At 40.8% G+C, this 19,481-nt stretch overlaps 2 protein-coding genes across 6 annotated transcripts in view; both read right to left on the reverse strand.

The window, feature by feature from the left end:
• Window positions 1-267, reverse strand: part of arap1 (ArfGAP with RhoGAP domain, ankyrin repeat and PH domain 1) — a 37,930-nt gene extending 37,663 nt beyond the window's left edge. For all 4 annotated transcript variants that reach the window (XM_029517120.1, XM_029517119.1, XM_029517118.1 and 1 more), the window contains exon 1: window positions 156-267. The gene's annotated coding sequence lies outside the window, so the exon portion shown is untranslated. The remainder of the gene's footprint in view (window positions 1-155) is intronic.
• Window positions 268-3,706: 3,439 nt separating this feature from the next.
• On the reverse strand, window positions 3,707-17,478 carry stard10 (StAR related lipid transfer domain containing 10). Of its 2 annotated transcripts, XM_029517350.1 has the most exons (7): window positions 17,358-17,478; window positions 16,712-17,147; window positions 9,803-9,950; window positions 9,560-9,663; window positions 6,319-6,436; window positions 5,791-5,843; window positions 3,707-4,956 (listed from the first exon to the last, which is right to left on the reverse strand). In XM_029517350.1, exons 2-7 carry the CDS (start codon window positions 16,868-16,870, stop codon window positions 4,750-4,752), a joined length of 789 nt encoding a protein of 262 aa, XP_029373210.1. In that variant the 5' UTR covers window positions 16,871-17,147; window positions 17,358-17,478; the 3' UTR covers window positions 3,707-4,749. The 2 variants fall into 2 exon arrangements, with proteins under 2 accessions (XP_029373210.1, XP_029373209.1); XM_029517349.1 differs by having other exon boundaries at window positions 16,712-17,466.
• Window positions 17,479-19,481: the final 2,003 nt, after the last annotated feature.

The raw sequence follows: 19,481 nt of genomic DNA on the forward strand, positions 1-19,481 counted from the left end.
GCAGCGGTCCAGCTCTCGGACAGTCCGTGAATGTAACAGCCACAAACACCTCTCTGTTCGATCCACCCAGTTTAACGCTGTTTTTAAACTTCACGTCACTTTCTCCCGAAAGAAAACAAACAAACTGAGTTTTCAGCTCTCTGTCATCCTCTTACCTCACCCGGTCTTCGCAAAGGTCCGGCTGGCTGAAGTGTGCTGTCCTTGTTGTTTGCGGAGCGGCGTTATCGGACACAACTACGACGCCGAATAGCGGTTAACATTTTTTTCTCACGGGTGAAAAAGCAGACTCTCAGCGGCTTCTCGTGAAGTTCCGGTTGTGTATACGTACCGTTTCCGGTTATACGTAGCAAAATAAAAGCAGGCACTGGCCGTTTGTGCGGTGACATTTTATTCCGGGGTCCCACCATTTCCGGCGTTTCGCTGCCCAATTGTTGCTAGCTTGATGCAGCTAAACTGCAGAAGCTTCCGCGCGGCTGTCATGTGACCTCCGGAAAAGTCCGGACAACAGTTTGTTTCCCTGAAAATACCTTTAACTTTAACTAGATATTATCCCAAAGACCCCTCTCTAATTCCCCTACACCCAAGGCTGCAGTATGTTTAAAAAATATATATGTTGCAAGAGGATGCAATTAACAGCATCTTTTTTTTCTTTTTTTTTCCAGCAAGGAAAAGGACTTCAATTTGTCTTTTATTATATGCTCAATCAGTTGGCATTGACATGCATTGTATACATAATATGTCAGATACTTTCATGGTCTATATAATAATAATTTGGCCTAAAGGGGCTCAACCAATCATTGTGAGCTGAATCAAAATGTAGCAGAAAACTGGTGGTTGTTCTTTAACAAGTATTTAAACAGCTTTTCAAAAACATTTTTAAAACTAAAACTTGTCTTTGCCCACGGTAGGCACTGTGGCAGCAGGAAGCGTTTGTTGCTTGTATGATGGCACAAATGGAAACCTGCAGTATATATGTGTAACATCTCCCACAATCTAATGATGCTACTGTTTCATCCAAGAATAATCCAAGCCAAACATTAAGACCTTTTTATCTGAAATTTCCTACATCACCAAAATGTTTTGACGACAAAAACAGCTGAACACCTTTTGTTTAAGCAAGTGGCTTTTCAACAATCAGAGATACTCCAAAGATAGAAAAACTAACCAACTAGCCCTAACCACATCACATAAAGGTAATTTCAGGAAGGAAGTATTTAAAAATACTATCAATAATATATGCATTACAACATCAATGATTTGAGTACAAGTGCAGTTTGTTTAAAGTTAATTGGGCAAATTCAGACACTGACTACATTTAATCACAGGATAAAGGACTACCAGATATCTCACTAGCCTTACATAGTAGTTGCTGTGGAATGGAAGCCAAGAAATATTTTGAATGGATACTTTGTTGATGCAACAGAAAATTGGCATTCACCCCACCATTAAATTAGACAGGCAGTAGATTTGTTAGATGCAAGGTCCCGGAGGAGCCAGAAGAGGGCAGTCACTGGCCATCAAGATGGTGAGCGTTGCAGATGTTTTTCATAAAGGACCAAGTTAATAAAACCACAAAACTCATTTATCGTGGCAAGAGAGTGTTGCATCCAAATACACTTTGAAGTATTAATTTGATTGGTTTTCAGCCACAATGAAGAAAGTCTGTGACAAGAAATGGGAGAGAGAGGAATGTGTGCAATAACAGTCATAAGGTCAATCAATCTGAGACCCATAACTTCACAGTCACACGATAGATCACAATGTACCAGGCAACTCCAAACGTAAAGCTTCCTGAGCTGAGATAAACAGTCCCATTTGTCTCTAATGCTCCATGAAACCTTTTAACATCAGGGGAAATATGCCTATTGTGTTCTGTGTGTGTGTGTGCATAGATAGATAGATTTACAGGCTAGGCCCCGTAGCCTTGAGTACCTAACAAGTAAAACGTTTATATTGTGGCTCTCAGGAGCTTCTGTGAATACACTGTCTCCATGACAAGTCAGTGAATTGGTTGTGGTATTAGTCATTTTACTTCTGACATGTGGTTAAGATAAAGATAAAGGGGCTGGGCCTCAGAGGAGGGAACAGAAGAGGAGGAAGGAAGAAGTGGAGATGAAAGAAAATCAACACTGAAAGTTGTCAGTTAACTAAGGTCAGGAGTATTAGTAAGTAGTCCTGGATTAAATTTTTGAAAGAAGGAATTCTGAGGTGCACCTAGAAAAAGAAAAGCAGAAAATCTGAAGGAATAAGCCAGAGACTGTTTGAGATGCAAAATGGGGTGGAGATAAATGAAAGAAAACATAGATTAAGAAAAGGGCAAACGTGAGTAGAGTGAGTAGTAGAAGAGGGTGAGATGAGATGTAAAAGATGGGAAACGAGAGCAATGAAGCACAGGGAAGGGTGATCAGATGGGTCTGAAATAGAAGTGGGTGAGAGGATGGAAGAGAAGAAGAAATCAGGGACATGGAAAAGGAATGAGGGACATGAATTTGAGGAGAGGATGAAGAGCAGATGTGAACTGAACAGAAACAGAGTATGGGGAGAATACAAGAGATGAAGAGAGCAGAAAAGAGGAGGAGGTGAGGTGGTGGTGAGTCATCAGCCGACCATCAGCCCTGGTGGGCTGGGTTTCTGTGGGGGTGGCAGTGTGACACATATGCAGAAACACACACAGAGGGATGCTGGCAGTCATGCTGCTTATGTCTCCTCCAGCTGTGGAGGCGGGTGGAAAACAATACAGGGATGTCACTAATACACACAGTTAAGGAACTCACACTCATATGGCCCTATCCTTACTCACTCTCACACACACACACACACACACACACACACACACACACACACAGATGATAGCTGCGTGAGATGCCTCATTAAGACTCTGAGGACGGATGGATTTCTGTATTCAACTGCATTGGGACAAACACAGCCAGAGGAAACACCATAGCTGTACAGACTTCATGCCTTTTTGCATCGCTCACATACAATTTCCTTCATCATTCATACTTGATTAAGTGGTGCATACGTAGAGGCAGAGCCTGGAAAAAGGGAACAGATGACATGCAAAACCCATTTCTAGTAATGATATTAGCTGTACAGCACAGCATGTTCTTTATACTGAGGCAGAGAAACCTTCGTGGCCTTTAACATTTTCTCAGCTTGTTTGTGCTGAGGGTATTGAATGCAGTTTTTAGCTACATGGAACGGTGCCTTCCCATTTCCGTTGAATGTGAGTGTGTCACACCAGACGAATGATTTGCATCCAATTAACTCAGCTCACCACAGGAAGATTTTATTTTTTTGATATATAGTAAATTTACAATCTATGCGCTCTTGGCTTAACACTATATCAGGAAGAGGAGGCAGAGACCCTGCAATATGTCACTTCCTCTGTGACAAACAAACTCATCTTCCTCTATTTCTCTTTGGTACCAAGTCGAGCTCAGGGTAGCCATGCCAACAGATTGGGGGGATTCCTAATCCTATCGTAGCCAACTGCACAGAAATTCACAACACACATGCATGAGTGTACACGCAATCAAACAAACCCATACACACTTTCCAGGGAGCTAAAAATAGGGTACCATAGTTCAAACTGTGAATCAGGTCAACTATCCTTTATACATATTTAATCACCATATAAATCTACACACAGCACCCCAGCTACAGTGAAGCACACACATACAGAATAAATTACTCAGGCGAGGAGTGAAATTTGAAAACCTTTGTAGGAATCTGTATTTAATTTTGAACTCTACATACATTCAAACATCCCTCAAATGGAGGAGCAGACAGTACATGAGAGTAAAATCTGTGTGTGTGTGTGTGTGTGTGTGTGTGTGTGCGTGTGTGTGTGTGAGAGAGAGAGAGGGTTGCAGGTTAGATTTGGATTTCCAGCTGCCTTCTGCACACCTGCATATTTATCATGTGCTTGAAAAATGTGATAGAAACACGTAGTGAGTGACAGAGACAATACGGGCACAAATATACAAATCTAGTTTGTATACATGTCTGAGTGCAATGTTTAGGATAGAGGGCCCATGAGGCACTACACCACTCTTTTCCCAGCAGGAAAGCATCATTTTCAGATCCATTGCTCATATTTTGAAAGGCAACAATAAATCCAAATGAAAATATATTTTTCTATGAGATTCTGCATTGGTCCAGTTTAGAAATTGTTAAGATCACTTGAAGAGCCATGAATAATAAAAAAAGAAAAAAGAAAAGAAAAAAAAAAATCCCATTTAGTCACATTTTACACTAATTTCAATGTTAGTTTACTGACGAGTAGAAATTAGTAGTCTTGTAGCCTCCTGTGAGTAGATGAGTATGGATCTATTAGTACATTTATGATGTATGTACACATTTATGTACGTTTGTATATCTATGTGTTCATATATTATGTATGTAAGTATAGAATTAGGTAACTGTGGTGGCCTCTATGCATCAATGCTTACAATTGTGTGCACTTTAGCATTCCTTCATATACAAATGCAGTATGGAATCTAGAATGGGTGTGCATTTATCCATAAACACACAGACACACACAGACACACACACACACACACACACACACACACACACACACACACACACAGACGCACACACAAATACACACAGACACGCACGCACACCCACACAAATACAGAATCGCAACATACATGTAGTTGTATATTTGTGTTAAGCACATGTTCATGTGTGTGTTAATGTTTGTGTGTGTATGTCTGAATGCATGGTTTGTGTGTGTTTGTGTTAATCGCTGTCTTCTCTCTCCTGGGTCTCAGCTAGACAGCTCTCATCAATATTCTCCAGGCTCTCTGCACGCTGGATGCTGAGCTCAGAGAGTGGGATGTTGGGTAATGTATTCTGTTCGGGGGAAAGCCAAGGTTTGATGCTGGGGTTGTGCCTCTGCTTCCACTCTGCATACCGCAAACAGGCTTTGTTGATCTTCTTCATAGCCTGTCCAAAATGAAAATAAATAAATAAATAAATAAATAAAAAATAAAAATGTGTCTGATGTGTCATTGCACTGAGGCTGACACTTAAATTCCCAGAAAAATAACAGAAATAACTTCTACTTAAATTTGTTGTACTTGCAGTTTTACATTGCGCTAACAATTTTATATATCTGCAGAAGACAGTAGAGATAGAAGACAAAAAAATAAACCTACAGAAAAAAGTTTTCAGATGGATGGCTGACAGGATCAAAGGAGATAAAGGGGAATGAGAGATGAGATGGAAAAGGAGCTGTTGTGAGGGGACCTTGTGTAGACCAACATTGAGACGAGAATTTAAGAATCAAAGCCAAATCATCTGGGACTTTCACACATTTCTCAAAGTAGCCTGTTGAAGATAAATAAGCAAATACACACCAATGAGCAATGGTTTAAAGATAAATAGCAAATGGTAACATTGTTGACATAGTTGAACCGTGAATGATTTAAGAGCCAAATATTGATACATCACAAAGTCAACAGCAGAGTTATTTTCAGTGGCATTTGCTTGTCTTACTGAGTCTCTATTTTTTGTCTATCACCAAGGAATTCCTCCAGCCCGTCTCCTCACCCCAGAAAGAGGGAAACAGAGAGACACCAAGACAGTGAGAGAGAGAGAGGGAGTCTCTGGAATGCATAGAAGAGACTGCAATTCACATGCGTTTAAATTCAGCACATTTCTTATCCTGACAGGCACTCTGTTGATGTGCTAAACCACACACATTGCATTGTATTGATGTTGTACACAACAAACACGCAACCCACTAACAGAATCTGTGTTAATCTGCAAATTACTTACACGAGGAGCAAGGAAGTGGGAAGACTTGTTGACAACCCACTTGGGTAATGAACCTGCATAAAAGAGACAGCGAGGACAATAAGACAGATGAGAAAGAAAGAGGCATCGTATAGGAGAATGAAAGAGAGACAGAAAGAGAGTGAAAAGAGAAAGGGAGGGCGGAGGAAATACAAAAGAGGGATTTAAAGCTTGTTTCATTACATGTCATGTCATCCAGAATCAAAGTCAGAATTGGTACACACATAAAACAGTCACACATTGCAAACTAGTGAGTAGAGACATTAACACGATCAGCACTTCCATGCAAGAGGGACAGTGAAGAGAAGACAGACAGAGAGAGAAGAACCAAGGGAAAAAGAAAGGGAGAACATGAAAGAGACAAAAGCAGACTGTCCTTCATATAGTTGCTATGACAACTCATTTTGACGTAAAAGCGGGGGAATCAATCATTCATTAGACCGGTGAGCATGCTCTTTGCCCCAGTGTGATTGTGATTGTGAATCTAAATGTGAGTTCAGTATCAGTTACCTCGTGGGTCTACCTGGGCCAAGTATGTCAGGGTGCAGGTTTTGGGTCCCTGGCTTACAATCATGTAGCCAGTCTGGATGGACACAGCACGGACCATGTCCTTTTTAGGAGGATATTTCTGTAAAGGCAAAACACACACACACCCACACACACACACACACACACACACACACACCCACACCCACACCCACACCCACACCCACACCCACACCCACACCCACACCCACACCCACACCCACACCCACACACACACACACACACACACACACACACACACACACACACACACACACACACACACACACATCCTTATGCAATTCATATACTGTAGCTTTGTATCAAAAACAGACAAGGAATCTTGTGCAATATAGTATTTGCATATGAAGTTATCAATATACCTCTTTTTGATTACTTTAAATTAATCGGATAACCAATTTTCTTGATTAAACTAAATAAATAAGTTTATTTAATTAAGTAATAATCCACCATCTGATGGTGGTACATTAGCACCAGCAAGAAAAATGGGTATAACTTCAACATTATTTATATAAAAAGCACTTCTCTTTAGTTCTTTGCAAGCATCTATCAAATAATGCATCAAGGGTCAGCAGGGTAAGCGCTGGTATTCAAGGCTTTCTGCTGTTTTAAGCTGCTGGTTATCCCGATTTTCTGCTTCTGAGTATTTCTGATGCAAGTCCAGTGCACAGTATCCTGTGAATGCCACGGCAGTAAATACCAGCTTTAACCCACTGTGCCACTGCTGGCTCCTTTGACTCTACAGCTAAGATTATTCATAAAGGTAACGTAGAGCAATGGATAGCATCTCGTAATTGTGACAGGCACACTGCAGGGAAATCAAAAAGCACTTTGAGAAGCAGCCATATAGAAAAATGTTATCAGAGGAGAACGGCATATATCTATCTTTTCACTGCTATTTGACTCACATTTTTAGTACCTGCACTTCTCTACAAATAGCTTACTTTGTATGAATTACTTCCGACAGTGCAAAGTAAGCTTTGCAATTCATCCGCAGGTTTGTGGGATATTCTAGGAAGCCTTATCATTTTCTGAGCTAATGGAGAGGATTTTTGTAGGAGTGGCTATGAAAATGTAAAGCATCAATCGCCAAGAAGCTGTCTCTCTCTGAAGTCTTGGAATATTTAGCTGTTGGCCAGACAAAGCCAACCTGACCTCGCTTTGGGGATTTTAGAGGGCATTTGATTTATTCACAACATAATTAGTATATACAGCCATGCTAGCAGTTCTCTGAGGCTGATCTGTGAGGCACAGTGGCACTTTCGACTGAATGTTTATCTCAGCCCGTGTAAATGCACACAGTGACAAATCTAATATGATGATGTGAAACATCAAAATACAGTGCATTTAATATTTACCATGTTAACCACGATTTTACGTTTTTGCATGAAGAAATTATTAATGGAAATGTCATGAGTTTTGTTTATATTGAGCGTAAATCAGTAAGTAAAGTATTCAAAATAATAATAATCCATCCAATAGTTTGAGTAGTAATAGTTAAACAGTGTGGGAAACGAGAAGTCAGGGGACTACCAATGTCACCAGGTCTCATCTTCTGTGGATATGTCTTCATGAATGCCATCAAATAGTTGCGGAATAACTTTTTTTTTTTTTTTTTTTTCCTTTACAACAAAGTGGTGGACTGACTGACAGGCTATCAGACCAGCATTACCGTCCCTGGAGCCATGCTGTCACTGAAGCTAAAAAAAGGACTCAATAGATCATGTGACAGAGAAGTAATCAGCTGCAAGTGTTACAATCTGCTTCCAATGCGGTGGCAGCAGGAGTCTGAAGGCTGATTGGGGAAGCATTTGGTAAATGTGTGATTGAAAAAGCTCTGCCACAAATCCTGTATAAGAGAGCAGATGAATGTAGTTTCAAAACAGTTGCAGTGGACTGTCTCTTGGTACTAGGGACATGAACTCACCACTTAACTGAGCATCCCCTTAAGCTGCACTCTACAAGTCAGAATACTGCTGCTTATCAACAGCAGTAGCCTTGGCTAACCAAACACAGAGTCATGCACATACACACGTGAAACATAAATACACACACTGGCCATTATGTTTGCAACCCCTTATTGATGCAGGAATGCGGAAGGCGAGGTGGAAGTCAATAGATATCACATGAGGAGTCTTATCTTTTTGTAAACACAACGTCATTGATGGAAACTGGGAATGAGAGAAGGAAGAAGGGGAAAAAACAGAAACAGCTACTGTGGAGTAGACAAAAATTAAATGAACTGAGAGAGAGACGGGACATGAAACAAAAGTGCAGACAGAAACACAGGCAGACAGAGCAAGGGGGGGGGGGTACAGCTGAAACAGTTACTAAAGGTAATCGACTAGCTGTTGAAAATTTATCTGTATCTTCTAATTCATTTTGATAGTCAATGGTGAAAATAATCCACCGCTGTTTCCTTTTGAACTCTTCTATTTGTTCCACAAGAATGAAATAAATAGATCCGAAATAAAAGCTGACATTTTAAGCACATTTAAGATTCCAAACAGAAAGTAACTCACATGGTCGGAGTTATCTCTAATTGGTGTGTTTGCGTCACTTCTCTTTGGCCTTCAGACAACTCACATTCTCAAACATGAAAATAAGCTGAGCTACAAACACAAATATACTGGAATTAATCACATTCCCTGATGCTTAAATGACCAAATGACCACCACGCATAAGCCTTGCACTACCGACTTCCCACAAATATTTCCATCCATAAATCATACATAACATTTATCCATGTGGGATCTCAGCATTGAGCGAGGGCAGGGTATACCCTGGACAGGCTTCCTATCTATCACAGGGCTGACAGAGAAACAGCAATTCACACTCAAAGTAACACCTGCAGGCACCAATTAACTTAATGCCTTTGGGCTCTCTGAGAACTCAAAGGCAGGGAACTGATGCAAACTTCACACAGAAAGGGCACAGGCCCCTGCGTGTGTGTTCAAACTGAGAGCTGACAACTCGCCACCAACAAATATTTCAGGATTTCATTTTATGCAGTACAATATTTTATGCTTGCTACACTGGATAAAAATTTCTCTGCTCACCCAATGTGGGTGTTATTTTAAAATAATTTCACGGGTCAGTTTAGAGCAGCAATGCACAGAGTTAGTGAGGGGTGAAGGAGCAGCGACCCAGCGGAGCGTGTGTTACACCTGCGTGTGTGTGTGTGTGTATGTGTGTGCACACTCACAGCATGTTTGACAGAGTAGTTCATGATGATGTAATCTCTCCCCATTGGCAGCCAGGAGCGAAGTGTGATGACATCGCGGTTCCGAAGAGGTTTTGGACACTTCCCTGTTTACAAACAAGATCGTTCTCGTGAATCCCACGTTGTATATCAATGTGCACTTGTGTATCTGCTTCACAACTGAAATTCACACGAGTGACAAATTAACTCAGGTCGTTGCTATAAACAGCATATTTTCACACATACATGAATAATAACCAACATCTGCGTTGGCTGTGAGCCTCCCGATGTCAAAAGTCTCGATGACGTTTGTGTCCCATTTCCTTCTGTATTCAATGTCATGGAGAACGTCATACATGGTCTCAGCGGATACGTCCTTACATACCATCTGACACTGATAAACAGGAACAGAAAGAGAGAGAGGTTATTAGTCCGGAAATTAAAGACAACTACAAAGAGCTGACGCAGCTCAGTCACATAAAAATTTAAATTTTACACTAAAATGAATGTTCAGTGGAACATACTATATATACACCATATATCTAATGCAGACTATGCAGCAGGAAAGCCCATTAAAATTTCATGATGCTGCATCCCATAAATGCTCTGTAAAGTAGCGTTGTTGCTGTTGAGAAGAGCTACAGTTCACCGCTGTCCAAATACATCAAAGACGAGCACAAAATTTCACATTCAAACGCCATCTGCAACGCAAACTGAGCAAATGAATTTGGAGGATGAATGAAAACAGAAGCCAACGATACAAAGATACTCAGTTTCAGGTGCACACATGCGCGCACGCACACACAAAAGGTAGAGGCAGACAGGGGAACTGACATGTAAATGATTAGACATCAGATGGCTAGAGAGTTTCATTGTGAAGAGCAATAAATAAATAAACAAATAGAGACTGTGCGTCTGAGTGTGTGAGACAAAGAGCGAAAGAGAGAGAGAGAAAATTAGCAGAGGATCAGGAGATGGGCCACAAATCGCAGATGAGTCATTACTGAACCTGAGCTGTTAAATGGAAAATAGCCCATTTAGAAGAGGACGGAGGGAAAGAGAGATACACACAGTCTGTCAGAGTGAGGGGTACCCAGGGGTCTGACTGCTTGATTTTTAGAGACTTTGTCTATTTAGACAAAACCATGAAGGATAGGTACACTTAGAAGCAAGAGCTGAGGTTGAATTGTTTCATACTGTAAATTACAGTCAATAAAACTAATTGAAAAAGTCAATCAGAATGAAACGGCTTGCATCCATTTTGATTTCCTTACACAGCCATACTCATGGACTTCAAACCAGCCATGTATAGGTTTGTCCCCAGCTTATTAATAACACCACAGGGATTCATGCATTTGACAGGTTTGGAGGCAATGGCACGGCACATACGCACCATGTAAAGAAAGGTCTGCAGCTCCAGAGCAAAGCTGTTACTACAGTTACAATTGTCAGTGGTATTAGTCTTAATAACAACGAGCAGAACGTGAACAATCATAAAAAGACTGAGATAAAGATGTAGAAGTACAAAGCAATGAAGGATGTGAGATTAGATGTGATGTGAGTTAGAGCCGGACGAGGAAATGAGAAAGAAATGCACCAAGGGTGGTCGTCTGTCCCAGTTGGTTTTAGCCTTCATTACAAGCAGTACAGGCACTTTTGAGCTCATTCTGTGCCATCTTCTTCCCTGCTTTCCCTCAGGGCTTAATTTAAGAAAATGATCACTTAAGACTTCACAGCTGTTTAAAGAGAACATCTCCTCTGTTGTAACAATAGCTCCCAAAATTTAAAGAGCTCACCTTTAGCCTGACACGACAAAATATGCACTAGCTGCACTTGGCTTCCAATGTGCTCATCCAGATACAGATGGCCAAAATAACACCTATACCTAATAATTATATCATTTGAAATAGTAAAATAACATGAAGGGCATACTGCTCTTTAATATCTCAGTTTAGCTCCACAGAGCCCACAGTATAGACATATTAATATATCCTAAAACTTTCCAGTGTGGAGGAAATGGCACAGAGGAATAATAACATAAAAAAGAGAACAAGAGTGGGAGGGTAAAACTGTTGCTGAAAACTTTTTTATATATATTTCTTTTATATTTTTAAATCTCTATCTCTTCTATGCTTGCAAAGAGCGCCTGTAATGAAACTATTTCCCCTCGGGGATAAATAAAGTATTCTGATGATTCTGATTTTCCTGGTGAGTCTCAAATTCAGTTATTTGTCGTTAAGGCTTTGGGTTTTCCCCATTTCGATGCCACGACCCACTTATCCAATAAATGTTAATTTACTACTTCTGAATACCAATTGGACATATAAAAAGATGTCACTGTGAGCACTTTGATTATGTCCACTCGTTGCTGAACCACTGCTGTTTAAATCAACTCAACAGCCCCCAGACACAGGCGCAGGTTTGCTGGGCTTCAAATTAGCAGCAGGGTCAAATAAAAGTAACTGAGAACACTAAATGGAAATGACAGCCCAAAACAATGAACCCTCACCGACAAACAGTGGGTGTTGAATGGGTGAATGACTTGAAAAATGAGAGGAAAAACAGGATGTCAATCCCCCCCATCCACAGGTAACCAAGAGTCACTAATGAGTACGACAATGGTGACAATGAAAATATGTTAGAGCCTTTGCAGTCGATTCTAAACCAAATGATTACCAATGAGATATTTTGTATTAATACGGAAGATAACCCTCTCATGTATTTTGGATTCCCCCCCCCAATATAAAATGATTGCTAGTTATCAGTTCATGGTGTCCCAATATCAATAACTTTTCATGGCTCTCCCTTTTATTTGTTTCTCTGCTGTGTGTATGTGTAGTATTGTTAAAGAATAAATATAAATGACAAAAGTAAGCACAAAACTGTGTGAAAGGCACAAAAAGATCTTCAATAGGCATCAAAAATATATTGTTGAACTGAACCAAATTACTTTAAGGAACTTTTTTCCCCTCTTCTTTTCAGATTTTTCCCTTCTTGTGTGTTAAAATATAATAAATTTGAAATCACCATATAATTGGAATAATTTACTTCTGACAATTTCAGCAAATCTTGTCCAATATGATTAGGGTTGCTCCGATTGTGCGGCTGTTTTGTATGAGACTGAATCTCCTAATATTGGAAGTTGTCAACAACTTTTTAATACCACAAGCCTCATTAGACATGTGAGAAACCGACAAAATGTGGCGAGTATCAGGAACAAGCCCAGGCAAAGCCAGTCTAACCTGTTTACTCATCCATCCCTCATTTGAGAGTGAGTGAGACGTTTAAACATGATCGCTTCCATTAGTATGAAAATGCACTGCCTGATGATACTTTAAGTTCTTAATTGTATTTCTACGATATTGTTAAGTAGTAGTTGTTTTTTTGTTTTGTTTTTTAAATTGTGCTGCACAAGACTAAAAAGTATATAAAACTGTTAAAATGAAGGATTCCCATCCCCAACCCATTCTGTCATTGGTGATCAGTATTTGGTATCAGCAGATATTGATTCCAGTGATCGGTGAACCCCAAAAAAGCTGATCGGAGCATTCCGACTTCACGGTCTTTCTAAAGATACCCATCATTCTGGGTAGTTGTATTGGATTGTATTGTGAAAACTTAAGTTACACTGTATTTGACATGATTTAGGACCTGAACAATTCGTAATGAAGTAAAAGATGATTAGATTACAAAGACAAGTTGGATCACTGATGAGAAGCAAATAGTGATCGTCATCTGATAAACTGCTGCCTGAACTAATGCAGTATCATTCTATTTAAGACAATGGATGAAACCTTACTCATAAATTATTCTCCGAGTGTTAGGAGGAGGTTATTGAGGCACGGATCAGGGGCACAGCTGCAGTTTGATATTACATCCAAACAACAAAGCCTTTTAACACACAATGCAGGAGGATTGAACCTGGAAATACTGAAGATGATTTTTCTATGAGCGTACAGGGTTGTTCCTCATTCTTCAGAACGAGCGTTTCAGTACAAAAACACATACAGTACACAGTATGATGGAATTTGAAAAACTATCTGAGCCAAAGTAATTTTTGTTGAAAACAAAAATTAATTCAGAACATCAGTGTTACTGAAAAGTCGCATTTGATATCTGAGTGTGCGAGTGTGGACAGATTCACAGAAGATTTGTAGTTCAGAAAAGGCAGAGTAAAGGATGTGTTACATCCACTGGCAAAGTGAAATATGAGTAGGAGGAAGAAGGAAAAGCAAATGAAAAGATGAGAGGAGAACTGTAGGGAGAAAAAATAGAGACACCCAGTGCATAATGAAGACATACAGGCAGGTAAGTGCACATGTGCATAATTTCATTATACTAATTCGGTCTACTCCGCAGACGAAGCAAAGAGGTAGGTGGGTGAGAGAGAGTTCACAGAGATGAAACAGACACAATGGGAGATGAACAGGTACACAATAGGTATACAAACAATATGCATGTGTGAGATTTGTGAAGATTTTTTCTTCAGGTCTGTCCACACTGCACCCACTGGCCACGCAGAATACCCAATGACCTGTGACCCCGGCACATCCAACCCACTAAACAACCTCCACCTTTTTCATTGTCTCACCCACTCTTGTTCTCTCCCTGCTACGCATGTTCCTTCACAACCTCCTTACAAACCTTCAGCTCTCATCTTTAGCTCTTCTTATTGCTGATATGTATTTGCTGAAGACAATTATGGGGGGAAAAAAAATAGAAAAGGGCCAATCAGAGCCAGGGCTCCCTCTGAGTCAACATGGTAGAAGGAAGACCCCTAAGTGTCTGTGTGTATGTGTGTCAGAACAGCTATCTGACAGTTTGTCAAACTATTTAAGTACACAAAACCACCTACATTTAAAACACACGTACATACACACTGCAATAACCGTGGAGTCAAGTACCGAAAAGAAATGATATGATGATGATGATGGTAGTGTGAGTGATTACACATTATAATTGGTGAATATGAAAGTGGCAATTGCAATGCCAAAGAAGCTAATAATAATTAGACAGCTAATGATAATTGCCAGTCAGTTCTCTCTCTTTTTCTCTAATTTGAATGTACACTATTGTTCACGCTTTACTGCCATCAATAGTCAAGAGAGTCAAGAGAGAAACTGGAACGGGGGAGAGGTTGGGAAAAGTCTCAACATTCGCATCAATCATTTGACATGCATGAGTGAATACTTCTGCTTTCCTTCCATCTATAAATAGAAGAGCTGTGTTAATGGCATGGCATTTATATAAATTCCAATAAGGGACTAAGCGTGTGTTAGGTTGAAAGAAACCAAGAGATGCCAAACTGAGTTCATATAACAATCATGTTTACATAGAGATTAAGGGCCAGTTATAGATAAATGCTACACCCAAACTACAAACGCATGTGTGTGCGGTTTCTACGTCTCTCCGTTTATAGAGCAATCATGAGGAAACACACCTGTCCTGTGTATATATAGAAAAAAAAAGGAGAATCGCATTATCCACACATAATATAAACACACTTTATTCCCCTCTAATGCAGATACACACCTGGCACACCTCTCATTGTGCACATACAGGTCATACCCTGAGGAATCACACAGGCCCGTTTACACAGACACACAAACACACGCAAAATTACAAACATTCTTACTTTGTACCTGCCCCACAGGTAAAAAGACCCTCTGCTGTTGTCTCCCCTGCACATGAAGATAACAGCCCTGTGCACGCAGATGCACACCCATGCACATGAACACACCACTTTGTTAGCACAGTAAACACCTGGTGGATTGCGCAAGCTCGTCAGACCCGGATACACCAGCAGGAAAGCTCACACACAGTAAAGATGGGAGAAGGTGTTCAATTTCTACCTCTATGTATGTATGAGAGGGAAATGTGTCCCAGAGTAACTGATAGTAATCTTTTTTTTCCTATATCGGCTTTGGTCAGATCAGTAAATGGCAGCTTTGACGCCAAATTGGCCTGTAGTTTGCATGGGCAAATTAAACTAACAATAACTGAGATATAGCAACAAATATTTTTCATTTCACGTTGTCATTAACTACAGGCTATGATTGAAGAAAAACTCAACTGAAAGCTGTATTAAACTTTTCCTTTGTGCCAAAGCTCTTTGTGCAAAGTCAAACCACTTATTCAGGAGATAACCGCATAGTTTCCCATGGTGTGAAGAGAGAGTTTGAATTTTTTCCTCCAGGCCTGTGTCTTGGAACGCTAACAAAGCAATATTAATGACTCTTGTCAAAAAAATAATGTGTTAAGATGGCACTCAGCAGTTTTTCCCTTGGCTTTAAGTGGCATCTCTGTTCTGATGGTGCTTCCACATCAACTCCCAAGGCAAACATTCACACTTAGGACCAACTGCCATGACAGCTATTTGAATAGATAACAAAGTTTACTCAAGTACTTTCACGTGGTTGTCACATAATTATCCTACCTAAATTCTGAGCAGGAACTGCTGCGTTTTCCCTCCCCATCCACCACACCGTTTAAAAGAATGTTTTTGAACTGCATATCTTGCCTTTATACCCAAAGATAATATTAAACTGTGCTTTTACGACTTTACAGTGTGTTAATTGGAAAAGTGATTCCGCAGAGGCTGACTACTCAGAAGTAGTTAAGTTGATATGGCTGGAGACTTGAAAATAGTTTCACTGGCAGAGGATAATGTGCCCGTGGAGAACTGAACCTGCTTTTCGAGGTTGGCTCTTTCTTGCTCTCAGTTCGTACCAACAATGAGTGAATCTAACACAGGATGTGTCTGATAAACGTTCAGTTTTCCCCCTGCAAAAGCTTTAGGCAGCACTGCTACAGTCACATTGGGCCAAATTATTTCAGCCCATTTGTTTATCTGCTGCCATGGTGACAACATGCAGCTTTGTTGTTGAAAATCGCCTGTAAGCAGTTTGGGAAGCCTCGACGACGACAATGGGACCTGCAGCAAAAATCAATGGTTACAGCATGTCAGCACTTTATTCTGTTTCATACGGGAATTTATAGAGAGCAGCAGTTTTATTTCTGCTGCCTTCATTACTTTTTATTAAGAACCCGGCCTGCCTATTGAACTCCACAGAAAAAGGTTGATTTTGCCTCTTACCTCGTAATGTTAGATCATTGCCTCTGTGTTTCTACACCCGCGGGGTTAGGAGGACTCACCTTAATTTTGTGAATGGACTTCCCTTCCTCCAGAGCCTGGGTCCACACCGTGATGGCCGCCTTGTTGTAGCTCATAGTCCAGCCGTCCTCGGACAGACACTCGGCCTTGAAGGTGGCGAACGCCTGGTCGTCCGGGATGGTGACAGTCTGTCCAGACATGGCTTTTTACCAGGAGGAGGCTCCTGAACAGCCCGGGATAGACACGGCGAGTCGGAAGGGAAAAGTAAAGCCGAGCGCCAGCCGGGCTCCTCTACTGCGGGAATAACTTGTCTAGTTCAGATCCTCCCTCGGAAGAAATGCTCCGTGAGCTGCACGCCTTCTGATGATCTGCGTGTGTGTGTGTGTGTGTGTGTGTGTGTGTGTGTTTTTGTGTTTGTGTTTGCGCGCGCGCGCGCGCGTGACCAGGGAGGTACAACAACCGCAATCCGCCCTGCAACTAATCAAACAGAGGTGTAAGCACAGACACACACACAGGTGAGAGAAAGCACGGAAACCAGGCCGAGAAGTGGAGAAACGAGGAGCCTTTATAATTGATCTCAGTCGGTACAATAAGTTTGAGTCCGGCTCAGCTGTCCGCACAAACAGCCGCTCTCCACACAAAACATATGTCTCTCTCCCTCCCTCCCTTCCTTCCTTCCTTTCCTACCTTTCTTTTCCTCTCTGTCTTAGTCTTGCTCTCTCGATTGGGGTCTTTTGTGAGATTATTATGGCCTGCGGTAGCTCTCCATCGCTGCGTCGCAGCTGTAGCAGGTGGCCGAGGAGATGCGGTGAAACATAAGAGGAAGAGGAGGAGGAGGAGGAGGAGGAGAGATCGGGCTGAATCGACAGGAGACGCAGCATTGGAAACGCCTCTCTATGTTGCCTTCAAGTGCTCCTCGTAAAGCGCAAAGTTCTGCCTTAGAGACCGTTTGTTCGACTTGTTTCGACAGAAAACGAGACAGTGAGATTATAAAGGAGTTCATTTTTTCTTTGTTGTCCTTTCTTAGGCCCTACAGCTCTACGGGAACGCGGAATGCTTTTGTTAAGTGGTGCCTATATAAAATACTCGTTAGTATTTGATTTCATAAGCACAGCCATTATTTATTTGTGCAAATGCAAATGAAAATCAAATTTAAAATTAACTGGTTACCGATAGCCCACCTTCCGTCACTTGGACCTACTGCCATCAAATTGGTTTGTAATTTATGCTGGTTTTTTGGACATCAAATCATGTTTAGGCTGATTGTTTTCTCTTTTTGATTTAGTGATGGGACCCTCAATACATGGCAAATGACTTATCAAACCAATTTTTGACTGCTGCAGGACTGGAAACATTTGTGAATGCTGTGTTGTGATGCTGGCACGACTGTTTTCAGGAAGGTAGTCTACACACGCATGCACATGGTGCAGAAGTTATTTTAGAGGTTATTACACCGTTTAATTTGATATTTATATTTCCTACAGCACTTTAAGGCAACCCACCAAACCACATCACAGGCAGAGTACAGAGGCAAACCTGTCATTACAGTAGTTTGTTCACGCGGCAGCGGGAGCGCGCCTGGCTCCTGTTGGCTGACGTGTAAAATATTTGCCTGGCTGTCACCTAAGCGTCCTCATGACATGTTCATTTCTGAAACAATCAGCTGAAACACGATATAAAGGAACCGTCGCTCATAATGAGAGATAGGCTTTTTAAATTTCCTACAAAGGAGTAGCTGACACTGTGTATCTTTGACTCTGGCTGCTTGTCTCTATCTGTTTGTCTCCTTTTCCTCCTTCATGGGTCTCTCCCTTCATCTTTGAGCATGTGAACTCATTACTTCTTCTTTCACTCAATTTGATCAGTGGGTGTTCTCACAACATCTCGAGGCCTAAACAATGTTGAGTGTACATTTTATTCTTAGACTTTCACACACACACATACGTGTGATTTTTGAGTGTATGTGTCTGTATGCGTGTGAAGACTACCTTCCCGATGATCATCCACTTGCTCTGCATTCATTTTGAGAAACTTTGCATTCCGAAATCTCTACAGCCACATCTTTTCTCCTGCAGGTCTTGGTCTTGAACTTTGACCTCCTGACACTGGCAAATCAGAAGGTAATTTCCTCAGCAAGATGAGCTACTCATCCAACATATACTGCATAAGATAATACAAAAAATAATGTTGAAACTTTTTTTTGCAAGGTGCAGCCAAGATAGATATTTAGATAGATTTATTGTATTGATCGCAAACTGGGAAATTCTTCAAGGCCAATAAATTAATTTACTGCTGCATTGAAATGCAACGGAGCAATCTTCATGAAAATTATTAGCTCCATTTGCAGTTTTCCTGCTATGGCATATCAAAATGTCTGCTGGGAAACAAAAAGCTGTAAATCCTATTCTTTTGGAAACAACACGGAATCATCAATAAAGTAATCAGTTTTAAAAGCCTTGTCATTGTAGATATATTGACATGCTGCAGTAGGAAAAAATAGGTGTAATTAATAACATTAACTGCATGTGATGCAGTAAGACAGTTCCAGTACTCTGCTGCCATGAATCCTGAAATACTGGGACTGTATACAATACACAGCATAACAGTGAACTAGAAATATTTGACCACCAACCTCTCCCAGTCTGTTGAAGTATATTTGTCTCAAAATTTCTTTCTTGTTGAGATCAACCATGATAGCATTTCTAAAAATACATTAAAATAGACATGGACCTAAATACATTGACACATGGATCTTTAGCTGATTGACTGTCAGGTCTGTACTATACTAAACCTACGCTAGCATCCCTGATG

This window comes from Echeneis naucrates, chromosome 13 (genome assembly GCF_900963305.1).
Source record: "Echeneis naucrates chromosome 13, fEcheNa1.1, whole genome shotgun sequence".
Taxonomy (NCBI): Eukaryota; Metazoa; Chordata; class Actinopteri; order Carangiformes; family Echeneidae; genus Echeneis; species Echeneis naucrates.

Excerpts from the sequence above, each read along its gene's own strand:
- stard10 (XM_029517350.1), bottom strand. The coding sequence starts at position 16,870 with ATGTCTGGACAGACTGTCACCATCCCGGACGACCAGGCGTTCGCCACC. Across the intron at positions 9,664-9,802 it reads AGATGTTGGTTATTATTCAT|GGAAGTGTCCAAAACCTCTT; the intron begins GTATGTGTGAAA and ends GTTTGTAAACAG. Across the intron at positions 5,844-6,318 it reads GGCCCAGGTAGACCCACGAG|GTTCATTACCCAAGTGGGTT; the intron begins GTAACTGATACT and ends TCTTTTATGCAG.